At 40.7% G+C, this 20,859-nt stretch overlaps 1 protein-coding gene across 9 annotated transcripts in view; it reads right to left on the bottom strand.

The window, feature by feature from the left end:
• Nucleotides 1-20,859, bottom strand: part of FREM1 (FRAS1 related extracellular matrix 1) — a 76,609-nt gene that overhangs the window by 26,165 nt on the left and 29,585 nt on the right. For 6 of the 9 annotated variants that reach the window (XR_003922046.1, XM_030005272.2, XM_030005273.2 and 3 more), the window contains 12 exons: nt 20,468-20,635; nt 19,721-19,929; nt 18,801-18,894; nt 18,072-18,324; nt 16,063-16,260; nt 14,660-14,845; nt 13,530-13,726; nt 11,907-12,135; nt 10,114-10,258; nt 6,671-6,812; nt 5,073-5,268; nt 4,055-4,319 (listed from right to left, as the gene is read on the bottom strand). Coding sequence is in view for 5 of the 9 variants with exons in the window: in XM_030005272.2 (XP_029861132.1) it covers nt 4,055-4,319; nt 5,073-5,268; nt 6,671-6,812; nt 10,114-10,258; nt 11,907-12,135; nt 13,530-13,726; nt 14,660-14,845; nt 16,063-16,260; nt 18,072-18,324; nt 18,801-18,894; nt 19,721-19,929; nt 20,468-20,635 (2,282 nt within the window). In the remaining 4 variants the exon portion in view is untranslated. Of the gene's footprint in view, nt 1-4,054; nt 4,320-5,072; nt 5,269-6,670; nt 6,813-10,113; nt 10,259-11,906; nt 12,136-13,529; nt 13,727-14,659; nt 14,846-16,062; nt 16,261-18,071; nt 18,325-18,800; nt 18,895-19,720; nt 19,930-20,467; nt 20,636-20,859 lie in introns of those variants that run through there. The other 3 variants (XR_003922048.1, XR_003922049.1, XM_030005277.2) reach the window with 3 other exon arrangements.

Raw genomic sequence — 20,859 nt, 5'->3', positions numbered from 1 at the left:
GTTTAGACACTAAATGTATCTGTAAATTTCTGTACATTCAGAGGAACTGATTTATGTTTCTTTACAAAACTCAAATGAGGTTTTGCTGAAATATTAAAATTCTGTGGGAGATACTGGGCAGAACTATACAAGTTGCTAGGATAATTTTAAAAATGTAGATGTCTATACCATGTGTTTATCAAAGGGTCAGATCTGCAAAGTTCTTATCCCATGCTGGGAATTTCTATTAATAGCAGCATAGTTTCTTACAATTCTCCCTCAAGCAGTAATATTTCTTTAGATATACTAAAGATTTGATTATGCTCTACAGTTGATTTTTCTTTTCTAAACAAGAGAAAGGTAAAGGTGCCCAAGGCTGGAGAGAAAATCTGTTGGAAGCCTACCAGCTGTGTATGGGCTTTTGCCATACAAGTGCAGCATGTTCTGCAGAAAAGTATTATCAAATTTAGTTGTGGATAAAAATAAAGAGAAAACCAATCTTTTAGTCTTCAAAATTCATCCTAGCTTTCATTGTCAAGATTATTACTTAAGTAATTTTTCTGAAAGCAATTACATTGCACATTGTCATGCCTGTAACAAAAACTTTTGAGGGTATATGAAACTAAAAATTGCTTTGAAAATGTCTCATGATCCTTTGTGCCCCATCACCATATAGCATGTAAGAGTTACCTTTCTACAGAAGTTTCTGTGGTTATGCTGCATAGTACATGCAAAGCATCTTGGAGAGTGGTTTTCACCCAGGTGAGTTCTGCCTGAGCCAGAGCAGAGTCTGTTCTGCAAACAAATTTGCTTGTGGTAGACTATTCACATTCCCTGACCTTCCTTCTTCTCCCGCCCTCCAATACCCAGTGCTTCAAATGCACATACAATTACATTTATGCAGTTATCGTGTATGGGACAGTGTCATGGGATGGTTGTTTCAGACAACATGAGAGCCAGCCTAGCTGGCTGCTTTCCACCTAGCGTGCTTCTACCGTACATAAGTGAAATGGGGACTGGTTGACATTTAGATTATCTGCCTCCTATTGCTTTCTTGACTGCAGACCTCAAAGAAGTATTTAAATAACTACAGCGTCAGAACCTGGCCTATTGTTGTGTGCCTTGAATGTAAGTGACCTTCAGTAGGTCATGGAGTAGCTTACTGTGTCACACAGACTGTCCATCTAAAACTCCTCACTGCCTTCACCAATGCTGGATGATTAGGGCTTGATCAACTTGTAAGCTGGCAGGATGCCATGAAACAGATGGGAATGAGCATAGGCAGACCAGGGACTATATAGCAGTTAGAAATATGTTTACTGAGGATGGTATTCCCAGCTGGGAACCTGGAGACATCTGTCTGCACTGACCTAATGCTGTTGTGCCAATGGTAAAAGTGTTGTGCTGTTAGTAATCTAGCTGAAATCAAATACAGAACTAGAACAATGATGATAAATACTATGCTAAGGAAAAAAAAAAAGCAAAACACATTCAGTGAAGACCTTAACCATCTCTCAAAAAGTCTGGAAGACTGCAGCGGAAGTGAGTTCTTTTGATGGCTGTAAAATCATTTGGATGATGTCTCAAACAATATTTAAGTGAAAGACTTAGATAATTCAGTTCATGAAACTGAAGATTCGTCCAGTCTTCTACAGAATACCAAATAGGAGCAAGCCTCCTGCTTACATACATCAGACTGAAATTTATGATGCAAATGTAGTACACCACTTGATTTCTCAGGTGATGAAGTTGCCTGTGTCCAAGATGTCCTTTTTTCTGCACTTTGGGAGATTTTGGTTGTTTATTTCTGGTTTATGGCTGCTTCATCTCTTCCTTAGGAACAGAGAGCAGCCAATATTCTCACTCTGATGAAATTTAGGGGACAACTCTCAGGCACAGTTAGGAGGACATGTTGCATGGTTTGATTTCACCATTACCAACATTTCCTGCTTTCTGCAGTTTGATGGCAACAGAGTTGGCTGTAGGACCTACCATCTGTCATGGCATTTAAAAGATAAAAATGGAATCATAAATAGTGCCAGCTCATTACAAAATCGAGCCAGCGTGTCAAAATGGAGGACATTAACATGTTCTTTTAGTATCCTGCTGCCAGCATCTGATGTCAGGTTGCTAATTACTTGAAGTCATCTGTCCAAACAAGCACTGCCAAATCTTTCTTCCAGGCCAGCAGCACCAAACAATACAGGCAAATTTACGTCTGAAGGAAGTACTTCAGTGGAAAGTAAAAATCTGATCAGCTAATCCCCCGCCCCCCCTTCCCTAATTACCCATATAATTAATGTAACCATTCCTTGTTTAAATAATAATAATATTCTGCCACAATATTTATATGTCTACACAAAGCCAAATTCTTTTCCAAATGATAACATCAAGCAACATCAATTATTGTCATTAAAATAGTTATTGAATATCAATATTTATTAAAGCATCATAACCTTACTTTTATAAGGCTGACTTTCTAGTTTGGTTCTTAGCCATTGGCCTAAACAGAAGACATTGGGTTTATCCACATGCACAATTTCCCTAGAATTGTTTGGTCTGCTTTCATTAGTGTGGTATAGAAGTCATACTGATGCAAGCCACTCCTACACTGCCCAACCTAGGGTTGGCAAGACTGCAACATTACTGTCTAAGCTAATTCTAATTTTGGTCATAGTGTTTCACAGTTGAGAAACATAAAGCCAGAGAATATTTGTTCACTTTTTTTGTTAGGACTACAAGTGGATCAGACAAATCTCCTAACTAGAACTTCCACCACATTGAATTTAGTGGAAGGGATAGTTTAAAATATTTCAACTGAGGAAAGCCCCCAAATTACTTTTGGCTTAACTCTAGATAATGTATCCTAAGCTGTCTCAGTGTCATAGGGAGGTTTATTTGATGTCTTCATGCCCCACTTGCTTGACTTGCCTGTAAAAAAGCTCTCAAACTGGATGATGCAACATGTTCTTGAATCTTCGTCATGCATCATGGAAAATGCCATTCAGATCAAGAATCTATTCATGAGAGAGTGTAAAAAGGGGTCTCTTCTGAATAGCAAATCTTAGGTGCTAAGTCCTTCATTTTTCTTAGTCACAAATTGAAAAACAATGAGCTTTTATTTTTGTGGGGAAAATTGGAATTTTACAGAAAGTCCATTTTCTGTCAAAAGCTGTTTTCAGGGGAAATTGCCAATGCTAGCAAGAAGTTAGCATTCTTCCTTTAGAAACTTTTTCCTTATTTCTGAACTTTTTTTTTTCCTGACTTTGCTCTCTTTTACAAAACTGTCCTTGAGACTTTGAACAACAATACATCTACTCTGTCTTTATCTGATGATAACTCATTACATCATTCCACTCTATAACCAAGGGAGGTTCATTTAAGAACAAAATAAGGAAATATTCACTTCAGGAGTACACATAGTCTAAGCTGGTCTAAGGAGAAGGTTCAGAACCAGGTGAAAGTAAACTTAAATATCACTAGTCTGCTGTACTGGGCCTATAGGTAACCAGGTTTACCCCCAAAATCCAATTGTCTACATGAATTTTGGAGGTATTGTGGTATCAGAATGGGTAAGTGGACTGGTTTTCAGTGTGTTCAAGAACTGCTTATGGATTCAAAAGGCCTGGAACTGAATGAATATGATAAATAAGAATAGACAAGAAAGCAGTTACTTAATACCTGGATGGACCAGTTTTACTACATCCAGCTGTAGCAAGAAACCAAAGGAAAATTCCACAAAGTATGTTCTTAGTCCTTCCTCCCCTCTTAAATCTTAACAGCTGTGTATGTTTGGGTGCTATAATAATATTGAAGCTAGTATCACTGAGTAAATGTGGCTCTGGCTACAGTTTCAGCATCAATTAGAAAATGCATTTATTACCAAAGGAGTCACAACTATGTGTATTATAGTAGAAATTTCTTTGCTATATAAATATTGAGAATTCCCACAGAGCTACCACCTCTTTTTAATAATTTGTTTGGGGGGTTTTTTGTTTGTTTTGTGTTGTATGTTTTTTTTAAATACCCAAGAAATCCAAGGGAAAAGTTTGGGGTGTGGGATGTTATGCCTTACCTGAATATATCTTCAGGGACAACTGCATTTGTGTTGTGAACATAGCAGACTATCTGTCTTGCTATATCCATTTGACTGAAGCTTGTAACGGGGATGCCAGGGTAGCTGACATACTCTATTTGTCCATACTGGGGTGGAGAGGTTATCACATAGAGGAGTTCCTCTGGTTTGTCAGTACCGTCCAGTGCAAGGAGGACATCGGTTGTAATGTAGCCCCGATCTCCTTTTGGCACTCTAAGAGGTTTTATGGAAACAGCAATGTCTCCTGCAGGATAGACAAAACAACACTAAAATAGTTGAATTGTAAGTTGATCTCTTATGTATTTTTTAGCCACATACAAGCCATCACCAGTAGAAAAATCATAGGACTGTAGGATTATAGGGAATTTCAGGCTGGAAAGGACTTCAGGATATCTCCAGTCCAGCCTTCTGCTCAAAGCAGGGTCAGCCATGAGATAAGCCATAACTAGGTTGCTCAGGGCTTTATCCCATCGGAGCTTGAAAACTGCCAAGGATGGAGACAGCACAACTTCTCTGAACCCTTGTTCCAATCTTGTCAGGTTAGCTTGGTCTAATTTAGGTTTCTAATAGGGATGCAATAAAGGAAGAGAGACCATAAGACTGGAGTGCAAACCTGGGAGACAGAGCTGTTTCTGAACAGTGTTTTGCCTACCTTATTGCATTCTTGCCATTTTTCTGTGCTTTGATTTACTCAGGCATAAAGCTAGTTTCAGAAGGATATTTTCAACTCTATTTGAAAAGTAGCTGGGAGTCCTGGGAGGCAAGGTATAACACATTGCCTTAGGCAGAGCCTTTGCAAATCCCAGGATCACTTCTTCACCAGCAGGAACATCAGGGGTCTGGCCAGCAGTGAAATCCAAGCAGGCAGACTTTCAGGATCTGCAGGGAGATTTGCCAAGGGCCTATATAGTGCTCAGGGAAGGATCAGGACATATACTCAGATAATTTTTCTTTCAGAAACAGGTACTGTAAAATGCCAAGTCTGGTAGAGCTTTACCCTTTTCCATGTCCTTGATATTTATGTAGAAGTCCACAGCTGGGGATCTGTTGTACCCATCCCACAGATAAAATGTGAAGCTGTCTTGGTTCTTGGACCCTATAGCTCCTGTATGGACATATCTCACATGGTTCATATCCAGTTCTTCCTGAGTGCACTTCATTCCAGTTTGGAGAGTCATCCAGCCATGGCCTACCTAGAAAGAATAAACATCCTTCATTAAACAGATAGTCTCCCATCCATCCTCCCCAGTTAATTGTATTTCTTTGCAGACTGTTAGTGGCAGCTACCTGGCTTCCCTTCTAAGCAATAGAGTCTTCCGTCATAGTAAGTTTGGAAGAGCATTAAATAGCTGGAGGTGTTCCCAAGCAGCTGTAAGGCTGGAGAAGATACCGTGATCATGAATAAAATGGAGTAAATGGAGTTTAGCCACTTTTACTCCAGGAAGTACATTTCTGCACACATCTCAATGAGACACCAACAAGATGAAAATGAAATGGTTCCTGACCCAGCTTGTGTTTTCTATTTCTTAACTTCACAAAGCTGCTCTTGGTTCTATCCCAAACCATACCTCAAGGGATATCAGAAATGAACCTATGGGGAACTTCAGGGAAGCACAGAAATTTAGAGCCCCAGAGGTCCTCTGACAGAAAAATGTGAATTGCCCAATAAAATTTCCTGTTTTTCTGAAGATAGGATAGTACCGTATATGGGACTGACCCGTGTATTTGACATTCAGCCTAGTAACAGTGTTACTAGCTTTGGAGCAAAGGCTACCAAGGACAGAGAGCTCAAATACATGTCAGTACCCTATCTGTTCAAACTGTCAGACTCCAGCCAGTAGCTGTCTCTCACCCTAGTCTGTGGGACCCCTTTCATTCACAAGTCTCATGTGATCCACAGATTCTTGCAGGGATCCAGCATCAAAATGTTTTGCAGGCTCAGAGGTCTTAGAAACTGATTTTTTTTTTTCTATTATATAGACATGCAATTAAAAACAGGCATTTTTTCTGTCTTTGTTCCTGTGGCTTGTCTTTGGTCAAGAGATGGTCATCTGTTTCCTTCCATTTCTAATCTTATTTTCTGCTTTTCCTTTTGCTAGATCCTTTCCATCTTCTTCCTTTTTTCCCTTCCTTCCTCCCATACTTTTCTTCTAGCTCATTATTTATTACTCAGTCTTTCACACACATCTCTCTCCATTATTTATGAACCCTGAAGTAACTGAAGTAATGGCTTACTTGTCACTTTTTTTTTTGATCAAAGACTTCCCCCCCCACCCCCCACCCCTTCCCAGCTTTGATGCTTGGTTTTCCCCCTCCATGGGCTGATTCTCCCAGCATCTCTCTCCATTGTCACCTCAGATGATCTGCCATGCTTTTCACCCTCCCTCTCCTTCTTTTGAGGATCTGGCCTTTAGTGTCAAAGCCTCTGGGACAGCATCATCTTTTAGTTCAACCACTTTCAACAATCAAACTGGACACAGCCCTCTACTTCAAAACATGACAGACATTTGGGAGAAAAGGAAGGTGAACTTCATTCTACCCTAAAAAGGGAGAGTTCTCTGCATGCCTGCTTTTTGTTGAAGTACAAAGACTAACCTTGAGCTGAAGCTGACCATTTTCTGGAAGTCTTTCAAATAAGTAGTAAATTCTCTCCCTGGGGGTATCTTTATCTTCCGCTGACAGAACAGCACTAGAAATTATTCGAGTTTCACCCATGTTCACCTCTATATCATTTTTCCTGCAAAAATTGAAAGTCATATATTGATGCAATAAAAGAAAAGTAACCTTTGCAACACATAATTTCTCTGCCAGGAATATGGATTACCCAGATACTGACAGAAATGACAACTGCAGAAAGAACGGAAGGAGGGTGCCTATTTCAGTTCAAAATAGAAAAAAAGCAAACAGGGTAGACCAGCTTCTCCTTACAATGGCGAAAAACAACAAAGCAGATACCTACAACAACCTGGGATTTACCATGTCTGCCTTCTTCCCTTGGGCCCTATTCTGCTTACCATCATACAATTTATAAGAAGAGGACAATGTAAACCAATAGGCTGTATTATACGTTACTGCTACTATAGACCATAGCAATACTGGCTGTAATGAACTGATTGTTCATTAGAGAAAAGACTGTCTTTCAAATGACTAGTCTATCACTGCTCGCCTTAATCTTTAAAGACACTACAAAGACCTAACTGACTTCTTCTCTATGCTCCCCATTGCAGATTTTTTCCTTGGTTCTTGATTCAGAAAGGTAGATTAAGGCCACCTGTTCCTTGGCAGATATGGCTATCACCAGCCACAAATAAAATTTGAGGCAGCTCTGGGAAAAAAAATCCCACATAGTTTGAAATTCAAGCAGACTCTTGCTCCAGGATGATTCTCAGATCATGTCTCCTCTGTTTCCATTCTCAGCTAGTAACCATCCTCCAGTTTGCCTCTGCACAGCCTGCTTTATCATTTTGCTGTTAGCTGTCTTATATTTTTGCAGTGTAGCAGTCGAACAGTATTATTAGACTATATAAAAGTTTCAAGGAGGTTGGAGGGGATTCAGCATATTCACTCACCCCAGGGATGGGACCTGCTTAAGCTAATCTGCCCAGGGGCCATGGAGCAGGTTGGAAAAGGACAGACTCCCTAGGCATTTGGGCAGCTAAGCTCTGGCTGGACACAATTGAGCATGTGCAGGCCATGCTATTTCAAAGGCCAAATACAGATAGATTTTTACAAGAATTGCTAAAGACACATTCTTCATATGACAGCCCTTGCCTTTGCCAAGCTGCAAGTGCCTGCTCCAAAGCAGAGTGACAGCTGAGATTTCCAAAGAAGTTGTCACAATTATTTACTGATTTTGGAAAACACATTTATTATTCTCAGAAAGAGTGGAGATTTTTTTCCTGAAGTTTCATATTCAAACTGATATGGATATGAGACATAGAAATCTCATGTTTGGCAAAATGAGAAGCAAAGAAAATGGAGTCATATGACAAAGGATAGCAAGTCATAGTAATGACAGATCAAGCAACCTTAATGATTTGCTCATACCAGCAATAAACATGCTGGGACTATGCAAAAAGAAGGACCAGGTGTCTGACCCAAACATTGTATGAGACAGGAAGAGAAGATTCAAACAAAAAAATAAGTGAAGATAAACACATTTAGCTACACCCTGAATGCTGTCTAATCCCAACTAACTTTTCTGCATAGCAGTTAGTTGTTTAAGTCCTTCTAGCGCCCACATGTCTCATCTTGAGAAGAAGCTTCAAGGCGAATGTGTGAGGGCCTTACATTCCCCAAGGGCACTCCTCACTATAGGACACAATCCAAGAGGTGACAGATTGAGTTTTTGGCAATCACTGTGAATAAGAGCCGCTGTTTGCCAGCCAAAAACATCCCATCCCAGATTCTTCAGTCTGTTGACCATAGCTAATGGAGATGAGAGCTGAAACTCCCTGGGGTGGAAAGGTGCCCGCAGATCAAAAGGTGAGAAAAAGCTTACAGGTGTTGCCAAATGTTCACCTGTAAAACACTGCAGTGGCATAAGGGAGCTCTTACCCCACAGGAAAGATGTGTTGGCTGAATGTGGCAGCTAAACCACTTCAATGCCAAACTGAACATGTTTCGTTAAAGCACTACTGCTTAACCACTGGCAGCATACTGCATCTCAGTGGAAGAGTAACAGGCAAGAAACAGTAACTTATTACAGTGAAATAGCTGTTTTGCAAGTAGATGGCTCACTATGTGCTACTGTTCACCAGAGGAATGGCAAATGGTGAGATCTAACATCGCCAGACAAGGCAGCAACAGTTTCTGGATCCAGGTGGGCAAAGCTAAAACCACTTGTCTTCTTGCACTCCATCACCTTCCTTCAGAGAGAAAGGGTGGAAAATGCCCTATCAATCTTTATCATGTGATGAACAAATAGGCAATTATCAGTAATTATCACTACATGATGTGAATACATAAACTATACCCTTTATTCTAACTAGAAATGGACTTTCTCAGCGTTATGTGGTGCTTGATAATCTTTCAACTATAAAACTAGCATTTGTTAATGCAGGAAGCTCTACATGGTAAACAAAACATTCAAAATTCACTGCAATGGGAAATTTAGGTCAGATCTGAAGGTAGGCCAAATATCCTGAGGGATCACAAATTCCCACTTTAGTGGCAGGCTGCTTATCAGGCTGTGAGTCATTTCTGAAATGCAAACTTTAGAGGTTCAGAGTTATACCCCCCAAAGCCTTTGGGCCCCCAGCTCCTCATCTGCCTGCCTGGGGCTGGAAAGCAGCCAGGAGGACAGAGGCCCTGGTACTCTGTGGCAGGTCATCAGCTACAAAATGGGGATCCCGAGGGACAAGCTCCTTGTTAAAATGTCCAGGAGGTTCGGCTCTCTCACAGCCAGCTGCCTATCTGCAAATGGTCTGCCAGACAATTTCTGAACACATCTAATTTATTTGTGACTCCTAGTTTTAAACTGTAAGGGAAGTTAGCGTGTACCTTTTCAGAAATTAAATTATGGGTGAACAATAGTTTTATAATGGAAGAGAATCATTAAGCTGAAAGGCTTTCCCCCTTGAGGCAAGGAGGCATCAATTTTGTGGAGTGTCTCATGCCAAAACCCAGATCTGCTTTCAGAGAGGTGTTTCAGAGAGGCAGTTGCCCATGGGAAGGGGAAAGCAAAGTAACTGCAGTCAATACCATAGTGGTCAGTGGCCAGCAGAGGTGTGCAAAGATCAGGGCTCTCTGGCAAACATCTTGAAGTAGGTTGCGAAAGACAAAACAAGCATGTTCCCCCCCTTTTTTTTTCTCTATTCTTTTAATATTGAGCAGCATTAAAGCATGCCCTTCTTTCACTAAAAATGTTTTTGTTAAACAGGCTGATAGAGACCCACATAGAAACATCTGTATTGACATTTGTCTGTGACTAGTTATGGCATCCTCTCCCCATCAGTCACCGATTTGCTGTTTTGATCACTTTTGGATCATTTTGTCTGAACTCGTCCCTCTGTCAGAGACAGGAACATGTGGCTTACTTGCTCAGCACTGGTTTCTCATCATTAACTGGAATGACCTTTACTGAAATGGTTCTGAGGACTTTATGTTTCCCATCTGATAGCTGGATTTTAAAGCTGTCAGTGAGGTTTTCCGAATTGTCATGCATGTACATCAGCTTCATTCCTATGCAGGGGGCAGGGGAAGGAAAAAAAGCCGGGGTGGGGGGCGGGGGGGAGAGAAATGAAAAGAACAAATAAATCTGACTCCTGCAAAATCTCTCACATCATTTCACTCTGCTTCCATCACCGATCTTCCATCTCCCCTCCCCACACACCCTGGTCACAGCAAGCTGTTTCAGCTACCGAAAGATGAGCTTGGTGAGCCACTGCTGCTCATTAATCTAACAACCTACTATTGACACAACCTACTATTGACTCAAAGACACCAGCCTGACCTGAGTAAGGAGTGACTCCCTTCACAAAAGAGTGTCTGCCAGTCTGAAAAAGGCACATTTCTTCTCCTCTCCTCATTCCAGTTCATTTTAAGAGGGACCATAGAAAGGGTGAGACTATCAGGCAGCACTTTTCTGTGCCTTAAAAAATCCTCAGGGAGCTTTAAACAAGTATTGGGGAGGACAGCTGGCCTTGTGACTGTGACCATGGACAACCAGAAGATCTGGCCTGGAGGTGGCTTGGCCACCATTGTGGACAGGAAAAAAGAAAAGTCAAGCAATTGGAAGAAAGTAAAAAACAGTATTTGGGAGAGCTGAGGAATATGGGGTGGGGACATGATATTTCTGAAGGTTCATATTAGATAGGTAGAGAGAAGAAAAAATCTTTCCTCGGGTTTTGAGGGCTGAACTGCAACCTGAGTGGCAGGATTGAATCCATGTCCCTCTTTATATTGATAGATCCCATATTTCACTGAATGGCCACAGTCTGGAAGAATCCACTATGTTCTTGGCAGCATTAAATACACCTTTTAATTACATGTACTTGAAAGAGCTTTGCTGCTTCAAACCAGGTTAACTGATCATGCTAAGCTATAAAGCCCCAGTTCATACCTTTATAGTTAGGTATATGAAGGTATGATGAAGGTATACATTGCAGCCTTTCAATATATAAAGGAGGTTTATAGGAAAGATGGAGAGACACTTTTTATGAATACCTGTAGTGACAGGACAAATGGCAAGGGTTTTAAACTGAAAGAGAGTAGGTTTAGATTGGACATAAAGAAAAAATGTTTTACAATAACGGTGGTGAGACACCAGAACAGGTTGCCCAGAGAAGTTGGGGGTGCCTCATCACTGGAAGTGTTCAAGGTCAGGTTGGATGGGGCTTTGAGCAACCTGGTCTAGTGGAAGGTGTCCCTGCCCATGGCAGGGGGGTTGGACTAGGTGATCCTTAAAGGTCCCTTTTCAACCCAAACCCTTCTGTGATTCTATGATTCTGTGTTCATTTAGAGCAATATTTAACCCTATGATCAGTTAATATGTTTTTAAATCGGTCTCCCTGTCTCTGTTCCAGGTGCTGTCAAACATTTTGAAATCTGTTTGCTGATGTGTTACAATATTCCCCTTATTTTTTTCAGATGGTCTCCCTAGTCATATTACTACCCCTTCTGACATGTAGGCCTCTCAGGGTGATTTTACTGACAGTTCCTAAAAATCAATAGACAATATTAGCATTAAATAGTTTAACTTACATTCCTAACCATTGTCTTGGAAATACACATAAGGCAAGTGAATAAACAAGTGGTGAAGGTTCCTTACTGTGCCACCCTGCCTCATTAAAGGAATGAATGACCAATGTCAGAAGAATGCTGCACCTACCATTCCTCAGTAGCTCCATGGAAAAGTCATGAACAAGCAACTCATGGCTGTGGTGGTCATGGTTAATTAGCTGTTTATATTGTAGAATATCATTGCCATGAATTCCATTAATAAGGAACCCATACCAGGGCCTCTGCACAACCCCAAATACCAAACAGTCTTGAGGCACATCCAGATCAACTGCATTGATAACAGAGAGATCCAGCTCTTTCATCTCCCCCTCTTGAACCTGAACATGAAAGAAAAAAATATCCAATTCTTTTACATGAAAAGAAATTATAGAATTTAACATTGTTTCCTAAGTAGGGTATTTGTCATGGTTTAACCCCAGCCAGCAACTAAGCACCACACAGCCACTTGCTCACTCCCCTCCCCACCCAGTGGGATGGGGGAGAAAATTGGGGGAAGTAAAACTCTCGGCTTGAAATAAGAACGGTTTAATAGAACAGAAAAGAAGAAACTAATAATGATAACACTAATAAAATGACAACGGCAATAATAAAAGGATTGGAATGTACAAATGATGCGCAGTGCAATTGCTCACCACCCGCCGACCGACACCCAGCTAGTCCCTGAGCGGCGATTACCCGCCCCCACTTCCCAGTTCCTATACTGGATGGGACGTCCCATGGTATGGAATACACTGTTGGCCAGTTTGGGTGAGCTGCCCTGGCTGTGTCCTGTGCCAACTTCTTGTGCCCCTCCAGCTTTCTCGCTGGCTGGGCATGAGAAGCTGAAAAATCCTTGACTTTAGACTAAACACTACTTAGAAACAACTGAAAACATCAGTGTTATCAACATTCTTCTCATACTGAACTAAAAAACATAGCACTATACCAGCTACTAGGAAGACAATTAACTCTATCGCAGCTGAAACCAGGACAGTATTTTTGCGTATAAGTGTATCTCTTTGTTTCCTCCACCCCTTTCCCAGTAGCCTTTGAGCCAGCTACTGGTTTCAACCAGTTTAAGAGACATAGAGTAGTAAGTGGTTACAGTGATGAAAGGAGAAGGTGAGATAAGGATTTGGTATCAGCCCCAATTAGTAGAAAAGTTGTTAGGTAAGTAAACTTCATATTAAGTGCTAGGGAATGCACAGAGGAGAAAGCCTTTAAATACATAAATATAGATAAAAATATGGATGCATATAAATTTCTGCACATACATGCACTTTTTACTTTACAGTAAGATAAGCTCACACTGCCCTAGCATGGTGGTCACAGAATTATTATTTATATTAAAAGCAGACTTCAGAGAGCGGAGAGGCTATTCCAGGAACATAAAAATCTCTACAAAAAAGTTTATAAAAGCTCCTGAGAAAACAGAAGAAGCATAAAGATCTTTCTGCTTTCTAGATGACTTATTTGTTTAAAGATTTGAGCCTTTTTTTTTCACTTAACTGCAAGTTACCAAACAGAGCTGTGCACTGCTCCAATCCCACTGAAGCTCTGTCTTACAGATTTACACGGGATTTATCTGGGCTGTTTCCTGAACTAGGCTGAATTACACAAAGTAAGGGAAAGATGCAGAGCAACAGGTGTCAGAACAATGTTCTTATTTATATTAAATAGTGTTTTATGGTATAAAATAATTCTATGACAGGCATTTTGATTCTTTCCTTACGGTAATATTCCTTGTTATGAATTCTGGGACTTCATCATTGGTTGGGTTGATCAGCACGAAAAATGGCGTCTCTGCTGAGCGATGAAGCCCATCAGTGACATAAAGTACAAAGTGGTCTGCTGTTGGCTCCATTTGCATGTGCCTGGCTTGTACATAGTTTATGTTCAGGGCTTTCAGGTGCTTCAGCTGAAATGAAGCTAGAGATTTTAAAGAGAAGATGAGTTAGCACAATCTTTTCTTGCCTTCTGGTCTTATGTATCATTAAAAAATCTGAAACTTTGTGCTTCTTCAAAGGACAAATAACTTCAATTTTATAAGTTGTCAGTCATTTTGGGGGTGAAAAAGTTACACTGCACATGTTACCGCAGGACACAAGCCCTTCCCCTGAAACAAAAATGCATTTTTCTGCTTCTTGTGGGACTGTGCAACTTCATACTCCCCAGTTCAGTCTGCAGAACTGAGCCCCAATAACAGATAGGAAAAGATCTGAGGTCTAAGCAATTACATTGATTGTTATTTGACTGACAGACCAGGAAAATGGGGACCAAAAGGCTCAGCAATTCTGGATGTCCATCTGGAGACATTGGTAAAAGCTGGTAACATTACAGAGCATGCCACAATCTGCTCTGCTGAGCATGAAACTGCCTTACAATGTTTAAAGGTGGACAAGGGGAAAGACCCAAGTCAACTACCATCTCTACCACTTCTGTAACTTTGCCTTGGAAACTAACATGGGACCCAGGCTTTTCAAATTCTCAGCTACAGCATTTAATTGACAGAAGTATAGGTGAAGGGAAGTGCTGGAGCCTTGCCTGGGAGTGTAAAGGGGGAGGCAGAGAGAGCAGATTAATGTCTCATATCGCCACTTCTAATAGATTGCAGCTGGAATGCATAAAACAGAGATTGGCTTGTTTACTTCAAGTGCCAATTCTTCACATTTGCAGAGCTGTGGTGTCCCTTTGAACTCCTCCCATGCAGTCCCACTGCTCTTCATTTGCCAGCACCTGCTTTCCTCAATAAGCCCATATTAATGCACACACCTGCAGCTACTTCACCGGAGCCCACCACACGGCCCTCCACAAGCCCTCTGTATTTCATCTGCTTGATTACCATATGTTGTTAAGACTTACCTATACTTATACCAATGTTACTCTTCTCAAAACCAGGAGAAGGCAGTATATTTTCAATATAACCAAACTGGGGAGGAGAAACCAAGACAAACTCTAAGTCATCTGCAGTGGTGTCAGGGTCAGTAGCAAACAAATGGTTGGTGGTAAGGGCTGCTGAGGAGCCCTCCTCCACCACAAACCTTGCACCTGCACACAAACAATATGATAATCATTATTGCTTATTTAGCTCATTTGACTGTTGGTTTTGTTAACAAGAATGGAAATAATAACTAAGGGGGAAAAGACAACAAATAGTGAGTTATTGAGGGGTTTGGGTTTTTTTTCTGCTTACATCAACTCTCCTTTTGCCATCATGTAAGTAGAGAGGAAGAGGATCATGAAATTATTTTACTGATAAGTGAATAGGTATGGTTTATGGGCTGCTCAAAATCAGTTGTTACCTCTGTTTGTCAGAGCATTAATTACATGAAAGCTGTTATGAATTGCTCATAATGAACAATTTTTCATGCATCACTGCTTAATTTGCCTGCTGGGACAATGCTTCATTTCCAGAACATTACTTGGGTGAGAGCCTGCAAATTACAAAACTACTCATACATATGCTTAAATATTCTCTGAGATACATAACATATATGTGATGCTTACAAACAAATGACATTGAAAAAGACAGGCATACGGAAAGCATACCTTTAATATGTATATTACGGACCTCATCCAAAGCCCAGGAAATCAGTGGAAATTGCTCACAATGTGCTGTTGTTGGACTAAAAGTACTCTACCACCACTATTTCCATTTTAACTGAGAATTTTTGATCCTGAAGAGTACTCGTGAAAATGTGGCTTCACATCTATTAATTTGATCCATTACATATATAGCCTAGATTTGTCTTTATTCACCAATACGTTAAATATAGGTCATAAAAGACTCTCTCCCTTCATATAAGGGCCAGAGCCTAAATTTCTGTTGTATACCTTACATGCAAAGGTAGATAGATATTTATGTTTTTGCATTGTGTAAACCTGACAATTGTCTGGACCTAAGTGCAGTTCAGGGACAAGATATCACATACTTTTACTCAGACGTAGCTTACATATGCAGCAATGGACATGTATAGATGGAGGGGAGCAGATCTGAGCACTCATCTCTAACCACGTGATTTAAACATGCAGCTGAAGAGCCACAAGCAGTTACTCATACTTGCACCTACAGCTGAATTTGGTGGTTGCACTGTACTAGCAAAAGAAAAAAATATTGATGGAAATTCTGATCCAAAACTTTTGTACGCTGATCTCAGCTGATTCTTTCAGATGCTAAAAATCAAACAAACAAAAACCCTGAGTCTTTAGCCATTACAGTACTGTGTAGCCCACATTATAATGCTATAGTGAGAGAAAGCTTTCACCAGTTTCAATTGACGGAGGCTGGTTGTCCACTGGAAGTACAGTGATGTTAAGGTCATATACTGGAAATGGATCATGAAGCGGAACTGGAGAAGGAAGAGGTCCGTCATAACAGCAGTCTTTCACATCTAGGCCAGCTTCACTGTCAGAGACAATGAAGGTTAAGATCTCAATGGAAGGAGTCAGGCCAATCTCCCCACCTGGAAAAAATGTTGCAGTTCAGAAGAAATGTTTTACCAAAACTTCATGAAGAATAATTTTGTATCCTGCAAGGACAGCCTGCAGTTTTTGAAGTCAGAAGAAAACAGCAAAATTACTAAAATTCTTAATTCTGGCTGGTGGGGGTGCTGTTTAGTTAGGGATTTGGTTTGTTGTTTGTAATTAATTTTAACCAGCTTACTTCTATTCTAGAATAAAAGGGTGTAGAAAAGTATATGACTGTTAGTATTACTAATAGTTATAATATTATTATTGCAATGTTACATTATTATATTGTAATAAAATTGCTAATAGCCCTTATGATTCTGTTCTTTGAGCACTAAGGCATACGCAGAATGTACATTTGTGCAGAAAGAGAGCATTCCTTCTCGAAGAATGTAGGAAAAGATCTTTATTTTATACTGTCTCTATTTACAAGTGGTAATATCTATGCTTTTCCAGAAGAAAACATTTTTGCATACCAAGAAATGCATGTATCCCTATACGCCTCTTATCCTTACGAAATGGACTATAACACGGGCTATGCTTTATTACTATACTGTATATTATGCCTATAAGTAATCACGTTCAAAATGTGGACTGATACAGCATAGGACTGGGAGCTGCCACCCCTTGCAAGAAGCATGTGTGGTTGAGTCTACTCCAGTTGTCAGCACTTCTGACAGCCTGTGTCTTGCATTGCTGCAAGATATTACTGAAAGGGAAGGCAGTAACTCCCACCCTCTCTTGCAGTATCTACTGGCAGCACATTTAACATGTAGAAATTTGGGAATGCAAAACATGGGCACTGCACCCTTGAAGGTCCACTTCTGCCCTTTATTGCCTCTGCAAAACAGTGCCATTGAAATAACGTTCCTGTTATCTTTAGGATGCTGAAGAAAAGTTTGTTACGGGTGGCCATAATAAAGTATCTCCTTCTCTTCTCAAATACCAGCTGTTCATTTTAGGCAGTGCCAAGCCTGAAAATATCTCATATATTCTCCATGCTAGCACAAAATTACAGACTAATTACACAGAGGACCAGAGCCTTTGAAAAAAAAAGACTGAAGCTGTCATCAGAGGTGTAGAAAAGAGAACCCCTTTAATGCTAATGAAAGGATGAAATTAAGTAGGAAAGGGGGTTAAATGGCCCTTGATTTCTGTAACTAAAAAAAGAAGTATTTTTGGATTTTAAAGATAAAACCACAAAAATAACATATTTTTAGCTCTGTGGTTCTCTTGAAGAAAATCTGAACATCATTTATCTTCTGGTAGAGAAATACTATAAACTGTCCAAAGGTGGGTATACATCTAGACTGGAGAGGCAACCAAGAAGTACCTCAGGTTGTTAGCATTTCTCCGTTAAAACTTGCCATGGTATTCTTATTTACAGCATTTCATTATTTTATCTAAACATGACTATGGAAAAATGTCAAAGTTGTTTTTAATGTCATGAAACAAATAAAAAGACTATTTGGTATCTAATTTAATAGTAATTTTGCCAAAAAAAGCCCAAGATATTTTATCAGCAACAGTGAAAGAGATCCTCCAGGATTATGATGCATTCATGTACTTGTTCTAATATAATTTTCAGTTCAAACAGGGATTTGGAGAACACATTAATACATTTCGTAGTTGTATAACATCAGCCCTCTTTCGAAGCCAGCTTACTTTTTTTCCCTAATCAAAACACACGTGGTTTCTGAGCAGTTCCTGCTGAGCTTCTGCAAAGATTATATGGATTCAGGTTTAGATTTTCTGCCAAAAACTCTCTGACCACCTTCCAGTCTAATTCTGTCCTTAAGTCACTTACTAGTGTGCTTATATGTGACTAAACCAGAGATGACATCAGCCTGGGAGAAACGATCCACAGCAACACCAGCTTTCCTCACTATCCCATGGTAGGGCTGGCGAGCCAGCATAAACATTAGTTTCATGTCATCACTGTCTGCGTCTGTGGCATAAATATACTCCGAGGAGAGGACTACTTCTTCACCCTCCAGGCAGTGGAGCACAGGAACAAGGCCTGTGTGCATAACAGGTGGCTCGTCATTCACAGGCAACACCTAATCAGAAAAGTAATTTAAGATCTTTTATTTTTCATTTCAGTGGAAACATGTTGTTTTAATACATTGCTTTCCAGCCCAAACTAGCAGTATGGTGTCAGTGTCAGAGTACATTGAGGTCTCTCTATGAACAAAAATGAAACCAGCTGAATTAGGGTCACTCTTAAAATTTAAAGACAAAAGTAAACAGAGATAGATAATTATAGCTTGAGAAAGAAAACTCACTCCCCATATTTAAGTAGAGAGAATAATTCCAGACAGAAGAACCCAAGCTAAAGCAAGCACAAATGCTTTTCAGCTAGTACAAGCCAAATCTCCTCTCAGATTTGCCACATAAACCTGAAAGCTAGGGTTGAAATGGAAGCCTAACAAATCCATTATCTTACAGTTTCCAAGGGAATGCAAAGACTTTCAGAAGGCAAGCTTTGCACTATTCTACACAGGCAATTGCCTTCAGCAATATGCAACACACTGACCTTGACCTGTAGGATGAACTCTACAAAGTGGATGCCATCTGTGGCTGCAAAGAGGATATCATCAGTGAGAGACTCAGAGCCATCATGCCGATACCTGTGAAAAAATGAACAACTACACAGGATTCATACAAAGAAGCTATGCTTTCTGGTCATGCCAGACAATGTGGATCCCTCCCAATATAAAAAGCCAATCCCTGTGCAAGGGTGTCCATCTAAGACTGCTGATTCTGAATCAGTGTCTTCAGAGGGCTTGTAGGGTCTCCCAGAGGAAGAAAACCCCCAAGATAAACCAGACATCAACTGGGAAAAAGGTTTCACCTGAGGCTTTGTCATCTATGTTCTCACTGCTTGTGAGGTGTCTACCAAATATGTATGTCCTCACTGCAGTAGGTGCCATCTTCAACTAACAGATGCAAACAGAGTCAGGGAGCTCTAATTCTGCGTGTGTGTGGAAAGTTGAGTCTTGTTCTTGGCACAAATACAGCAGCAAAATTTTCACCTCTAGGTTAATCAGTGTTAATACAAGTTTTCCTGTAAAGTAACCAAGTTCAATAAACACACAACTTCCTTAAAAGAAAAAAGGTGACAACTATTGCCTTCTTCACAGGAACTACATGGCTGAGTACAGAATTTGCCTCCTCATCTGCATGGGGGAGTGCTTTCTAGAGAAACCTATCTACATCAGATGTGGTCACTAGCTCCTGCTTCCTGGCCACACAACAGCTCAGTTTCCACAGTGACCATTGTGGTCCTGAGGCTCAGCCAGCAATCTTGGCCTGGAGCAGCTCTGCCAGAGCCATGCAATGGTGAGCATGCCTAGCTGTAGCCTCTGCACCTCACACCACTTCAGTGCAGGGCTTTCACTCATCCAACTGAGAGACTCAGCCACCGCAAGAGGAAAAGACAGACACTCTTCTAACCTGACTGCCAGGGTACGCAGGTCCCCACAGGAAAGACTGTCGCCTTCATTCATGATAATGCCATCCAGCTCCACTGCCCCGTGCTGAGGCTGTCTCTGCAGGAGGAGGAGGAGATGCTCCTTTTTCGTGTCCACATCAGAGATGAGAATGTGTCCCTCTGTGACAGGGCTCAGGCCACCCTCTTCCACTCTCAAATGGCTTGTAAAAACCTGCATGGAGGAGAAATGCTGAACTCGCTTTTCTACTGCACCTCCAAACATACACCAAACAGGGCAGTTTCAATTTGCTCTGGTATGAGGATGTGTGATACCTTAAAAACCAAAACGCCAAAAGCTGAACTCTTTTCTGCTGTGTTAGGAAAACCTAAGAAATTTACTAACAGTAGGCCCTCATACATGCAGCCCAGTCCTGATCCCGTTCACAGAGGCTCCTGGCCTTCATATGCAATAGGCAACACAAAGAGGAGGGATGCATTTTTGCTAAGCAGGGTGTGACAACCATATTTTTGTACAGCCACTCAGACACTGAAGGTAGCCCTCAGCTTATTTAGCACAAAAAATCACCTTGCACACTCAGCAGACTTCGCCTTCCACTTCAGTCTCAATGCAGGCTACATGTAAGACTGAAACCCTGATCCCATGGAAGATTTGTTTTTTATTTAAGTCAGATCAGGACATCTCTCTGCATTTCTGTTTCTACCCAAAGCCATTTCCAAGTCCTTCCCTCTCACCTTCACCACCACCCTACCTCTGGGGCTTGATTGTCCACAGGAAGAATTGTAATATTGAAGCAGATCCCATACAAAGTGCCACCATGCTGATTGCTGACAGAAAAAATAAACTGGACTTGCTGCAGTTCAGGCCCAATGTCCTGCAGTGGTGGCATGTAGGCAACTTTCATATAGTTCACAGCATGCTGCAAAAAGAGAAGAGGGGTGCAAGTAAGAAGAGATAATGGGAGTAGCTGTAATTCAGGACATTAGGGACTTTTCTCATCCCCTGATTAGATGTTATCTGAACTGTCAAAATTAATTCCAGAAAATTTGCATGTAGTCTTTAGCTACTGGCAATACCTTCATTAAATCAGTCTTTAGGTACAAATTGGGTGAGTACAGGTGCAAATACTCAAACCTGTAGCAA

This window comes from Aquila chrysaetos, chromosome Z (genome assembly GCF_900496995.4).
Source record: "Aquila chrysaetos chrysaetos chromosome Z, bAquChr1.4, whole genome shotgun sequence".
Lineage (NCBI taxonomy): Eukaryota > Metazoa > Chordata > Aves > Accipitriformes > Accipitridae > Aquila > Aquila chrysaetos.
This window is presented reverse-complemented; position numbering and strand designations above follow the sequence as displayed.